The sequence below is a fragment of the Poromitra crassiceps genome (assembly GCF_964638095.1).
Source record: "Poromitra crassiceps genome assembly, chromosome: 21".
Classification (NCBI taxonomy): domain Eukaryota; kingdom Metazoa; phylum Chordata; class Actinopteri; order Beryciformes; family Melamphaidae; genus Poromitra; species Poromitra crassiceps.
In genome coordinates, this window is record NC_139638.1 from 24111229 (window position 1) to 24117228 (window position 6000).

The 6000-nt window shown below is 43.6% G+C and overlaps 1 protein-coding gene across 1 annotated transcript in view; it reads left to right on the forward strand.

The window, feature by feature from the left end:
- Positions 1-6000, forward strand: part of astn2 (astrotactin 2) — a gene marked incomplete at both ends in the record, with an annotated part of 632381 nt that overhangs the window by 298495 nt on the left and 327886 nt on the right. The window contains one exon of the mRNA XM_083657387.1: positions 2598-2672. Within this exon, the coding sequence (XP_083513513.1) occupies positions 2598-2672 (75 nt within the window). The remainder of the gene's footprint in view (positions 1-2597; positions 2673-6000) is intronic.

A 6000-nucleotide genomic window follows, 5' to 3' on the forward strand; every position in this document is an offset into this window, starting at 1 on the left:
GAGAGAGAGAGAGAGAGAGAGAGAGAGAGAGAGAGAATAAGAGAGGATAAGACTGAAAAGTGAGAGATAAACACTGTAGTGGAAAGAGATAAGGACATGGGGAGGGAGAGAGAGAGAGAGAGCTCAGTCAAGTAGACCTCTTCCTCACTCCCGACCTTGCGTGCTGATTAGCTGTCTGGCCCAATAGCTCGGTCAATAAAAAGCCAGCCGGGCCTTTTGTTATGTAAATCCCCCCAGTCATCAATTGAATAGTAGTCCCTCCGCACCAATCACCGAGCAAATCCCTGTCCACCACTTTGTAAAGGAGGGTAATCTTATTCATATGAAAAAACAGAGCTTTCTTTTGATCCAGCGACGTTACTTTTCCACTATGGTGTTTATTGTATATGTTGAACATGCTCTAATGAGCACTGTGTGTGTGGAATATTTGATGTGTTCTAGTTATGTTCACGAAAAACTACAATATGAGATCATCCACGTGTGACAGGGTTTTTCTCTCTAATGGCTGGCTCAGATTACAAGAGATTTTGGCGTTTAGCGTTTGGCCCCAACCACCCGAGAATCTGAGGAGATATCTGGACCTGAGTCTCGGTCGGACTCGGAACAGAAGTTTGGCACGCAGCCTATCTGTAATGTGAGCTGTGTCCAGAATCCAGATCAAATCTGAACCCGCCTGAACCGTTGGACACAATAATTTCTATACGTGTCTGATATTTGCGAGTATCTGCAACCCGACGTCACGTCCTTATGCCTTTCAACATTAGATAATGCAACTTTACCGTCACTGTCGGGACAGGTGACGGTGCCTACCAACAACGTTATATTAACAAACAGATTATGATTACTATTAACACATTGAGTGCCAAGGACGTCTGTGCACGTCCTAAAAAAAAGTAACGAGGAGTGCCAAGGACGTCTGTGGACGTCCTAAAATCATAATTCATATTATTCCATAATTCTGCTGTTTAAGGTCGTACCTAGCCAGTGAGCATGAATCCCTTCAAGGGATCACACGGCGCCACCTTAAACATCGTCACGGAAGCTGCGCCACCCACCTCAGATCCTTTACTTTGTACAGGAGACAGCAGGGAAAGACGTGATCAAAGGGGAAACCGATGCATGCTTCAGCCAGAGCCGTACAGATTGCTCTGTCTGCAGCGGAGAGTGGGCTCGGCTGCATCCGCGCTCACAACTGAGCTCTTATGCTTCTATCTATCTCCACACGATTTCCTGCCAGAAAGCCAGCATCCGAAGCCGAACGGCCAAGCCTTTTCGTTCAGTCGCGTTTGCCAGCGCGCATCATTTCCTTGATGCGCGCTGGGATCCGTCCGGGGCAAAAACGGAGTCGAGAAAACAAACTCTGTGCGTGTGGGAGGAGCCCGCAGCTCAGAGGTGGAGAGGGGGGGGGGGGTGCAGGCTGCACAGAAACCACACCACGCCACCACATCAGAAAACACCAGCCAGAGTCAGTGAATGTGCTCGAAATTAGAGTGCAAAAGGTATTCATAAAAGTGACTATATCTTGGAAAGTAAAAAAAAAACGACAGAAAACCCTTGAAAGTGCACTTTTTTCAGAGGGTGTCATTTCATAATGGAACTGTCTAGAAACAAAATTTCTTCTTTGGAAGAAGCAGGAGTGTTCAATGTTTCATTAAAGTCCAGCCCCGTCAATATAGCCATAATAGAAAAAATTCTATAGCTGTTTTCAACTGAATGGAAGTGAATCTGGCACAGGCTGCAGACAATTTTACTGAAGCGCTGTGGCACTCAATGTGTTAAAACGGTTTCTCGCCTCTGGTCCTCCGGAATGGACAGCCCACTCTGTTCCTATGTGTGTCAACATCTGACTGTCTCCCGTCTCTCCATGGTCACATGAGTTGTGCATACAGTACAGCAGCTGTCGGGCAAGATCATCTTAATATATTATAGTGTGTGATGTGATGCACCATCATGTTCTGAACTTGTATTTTTGAGTTTGCCATTTGAGAGAAGAAAGTCGGTGAAGTTTCTCCTTATGTGTGTGATGTAACCCGATTTCAAAATGGGTTAGGGTTTTAAAACTCTTGTCATTTGAGCCCAGCTTTAGAACATTTGTCAAATTTATGACAACAAAAATCATGTCATGCAAACCAGTGGTTCTCAACCCTTTTCATATCAAGGACCACTAATTTAGTCCGGATTAGAACCACGGACCCCCATTTGATGAGATTTTGTCTCTTGAACCCAAATGGGAGAATATTTTCAATGTCAGATTTGGTCCAGAATTCCATGACTATGTATTGTAGGCAGAGAGAGAACAGTGACACTATGATCAAAATAGTCATTGCTCTAGATTCTCCAATTGTGTTAATTTCTCGAAAATTAAATAATGGTAAAATCAACCATTCATTAATGTACTGGGGACCGACCCCCTGGAACCCCCTCAAGGACCCCTCCCTGGTGGTCCCTGGACCCCCCCCCCCCCCGTGGAGAACCACTGATGTAGACCCTTATAATCCATGTTGTCCATACATAGTATACTTAGATTAGAATAAGATACATGTGTACATATGACTGCCTTTGATCTAATGTTCCCTCTCTTCTGTCCTCTGACAAAGTCCTTGGCCGTACACGAACCTGGAGAAAGGCTACGACCTGGTCACAGGAGAGCAGGCCCCAGAGAAGATATTCAGGTGAGAAAGAACCTTCACTTGTGGTTGCCATCTCCTGGGTGCATGTCCTCTCCTCTGCTGGGCGGAATGGGTGATTTTCACATTTCAAGGTTCATGGCATGGGCACAGACACAGCTATTGTTATCCTGATGCATATTCACACGTTATGCAATTCCCAGGAGGAGAAGCAATTCTGCCTCGAGACCTTGGGCAGATTCATCATCAGTTTTTTTCTAGGAGAGAGAGAGAGAGAGAGAGAGAGAGAGAGAGAGAGAGAGAGAGACAGAGAGAGAGAGGGGGATAGGGAGAGAGAGAGAATGTGTGTGTGTGTGTGTGTGTGTGTGTGTGTGTGTGTGTGTGTGTGTGTATGTGTGTGTGTGTGTGTGTGTGTGTGTGTGTTTGTGTGTCTGTACATCTGTGTGTATGTGACTGTGAGAGTATGTGAGTGCGTGCAGGTGCATACAGACAAGAGCAGCCCAGAGATACACATAGACACGTGTAGAGGACACACACACACACACACACACACACACACACACGCACACTACACACATCTGGTTGGGGCGGAGCTCTACCTATGGGTAGTTGTGTGAAGAAATAGCCTCAGGGGATGTCCTGGATGGAGTCCTTTGAAATGCTCTTAGTGCCATTTTTGTGACACTTCCTGGTTGTGATGGGGTCATCGTCTGTGACATTTACTGAGCAGCCCTCAAAGGACCCATACACTAACACTCAGCCGTGCCTTTCAATAGGTTTCTAAATCTCCTCCAGGGATTCCAGAATATATTTCTTCTTTTAAATTGCTATTTTTTTTGTACCTTTTCTGGTGTCCATCGTTTTCCTTCAAATAGATAAGATCACATTTTATGCGTGGTGTCAGAGCAGTTTTTTTTTAGACAGACAAAAACAACAAACGAAAAATGCATTGTGATAAAAAAGTGAAATGTAACTTATTTGGATCGCATGAAGCATATTAAAGAAAACTATGATCATGAACCGATTTTAACACCGAGCTGAGCACTTTGGTTTCCTATTGCTGTGCTACACCAGCAACTGTGTGGAAGGATGGGATTTACAGTTACAACACTTGGGCTATGATACTCCAATTCGGAATATTCAATTTATTGATTGATTGATTGATTGATTGATTGGTTGATTGATTGATGTATTGTTGTGATGTTTTAAGCAGTATAATTGGATCCTGTGATATATGTGATATTTTCCTTTCATTTGACCACAGTTCAAAAAGAAAACTCAGGGAAATGAAATGTTAAAATCAATTATACTTTGGAGTAAAACACCATACATCAATTCCTGGATTAAACTCAAGTTTATATAGTGAGCATTTTTCCTCTTTCAAAGGGGTATGGATGGAGTGGGGGAAGAATTTCAATTTCAAGAAGCAGCGTTAGTCATTTGGCCAGATAGAAATAGCCTAGGTTGACACAAAAGGTAATTGATATGACCACAACTGATGGCATAAATGTTTAATTGCATAAAAGAAGAAGAAGAAATAAGGGTAGTTACATTTTACCATACTGGTGGTGACTTAAAGGACGGCTTTCCCGTGGGGAATATGAATATATATTAAATCTCACGCCCCTAAGGTTTTCGAATCCGTTGAAATTTTTGAAATTGGTTGTTCACAGCCAGAGATATCAACCATCTCTCACATATTTTTTGGCCCAGCCAACGCGTTTTGCGTCATCTGGGCCAAGTCCGCCTTGCGGAAGTCGAGCACCTATGAACTACACTACTTGTGGGCTGTGCTGCCATGGTCCCGCCTCTAGAGGTCCTCCACGCCCCTTCAGAGGTCTTGAAGAAAAACAAAAGGCAGCCATCTTTTTCCACCGCCTAGCCTAGGGTAGCTAATATTAGCTTTCCATAGCTCCTTGCAAAGAGACCATATCTCGGGAACGGAAGCACGTGCAGGCACGGGACTGGCGGCATTGGAAAGCTCATCAAATTTTACATCTAGTAGTAGGTGCGTTGAAGTAACGAAATCAACGCTGAGCAATGTACCCGTTTTTACACATTTTTACATGAAATAGTTACAACATCAGATGCGCGTAACTCCTTGGAAAATGCCTTAAAATGCATGAATTTTTTTTTATTAAGACATCTCCCGACATATATACTTCGGTTTAAATTTGGTGCAATTTGGAGGCAATTTTATTTTTGATTTTTTCTTGTTCTACTAAATGTTTTTATGTCGAAGCCTTCTTCTTCTTCTTCTTCTTTGACTTTTATGGCGGTTGGCAAGCATATATGTGCATTACCGCTGGAGTTTGATATCAGCCAAATGCCTGAGGGGTGGGCGTGGAAACGAAGGCCACGCGAGCCCAGTCCCCCCCCCCCCCCCCCCCCCCCCCACACACACACAGAGTGGATTTCGGTTGATATCTCTGGCAGTGAACAACCAATTTCAAAAATTTCAACGGATTCGAAAACCTTAGGGGCGTGAGATTTAATATATATAGTCCTTTAAAGTTGTGGTAGGCAACTTTGTTTTGTATTATTTGGTGAAAAGTTCACATCACAACTCCTTTTCAGCTACCAGTAAATCAAATGCTCTGAGAGCAGATTACTGTAAACCTCAGTGATCGCCCCTGCCTCTGATTTCAGGCTCTCAACAATCTCACCTCGACCAATCAGGCGAGCTCTCTGCAAGGAGGCATTCACCTCGACCAATCAGGCGAGCTCTCTGCAATGCTGTGTAAGAAAGGTCAGCAGCGCCTTTACTGCCTTAGGAAGCTGGCCAAATTTCAGGTTGATAAAACTCTGATGAAAATGTTCTATAGTGCTTTTGTGGAGTCTGTCATTTCATTTTCCATAATCTGCTGGTATGGTAATCTTTGTACTAAAGACAAGAACTCCCTGGGGAGAATAGTGAAGGTGGCTTCAAAAATAGCCGGAACCCAGTTCAGAAGCCTGGACCAGATCTGTAATAAACAGGTGCTGAAGAAAGCTGAGTCCATCCGATCAGATGATGCCCACCCTCTGAGGTTCGAATATGAGCTGCTTCCTTCCGGGCTCCGCCTTCGTGCCCCCATAGTTAAAAAGAACAGGTACAGAAATTCCTTTGTGCCTGTCTCTATCAGAGCGTTGAACGCTGCTGGGGTACAAATGTAATGTCTCCCCATCTGCCGTTGCTGTTATTTATTTATTTTATCCTTTTATTCTTTTATTCTTTTATCTTTATTTATTCTTAGGGGTACAATACAGTATATCTGTATTATATACTTTGTCTGCCCTTTGGTCTGGACTGAGTTTTTTCTTTTTTTTTTTCTTGTGCTTTAATACAATGATACATTGTAGCTCTTTCTTGTGATATAAATGTGCTGCTGTG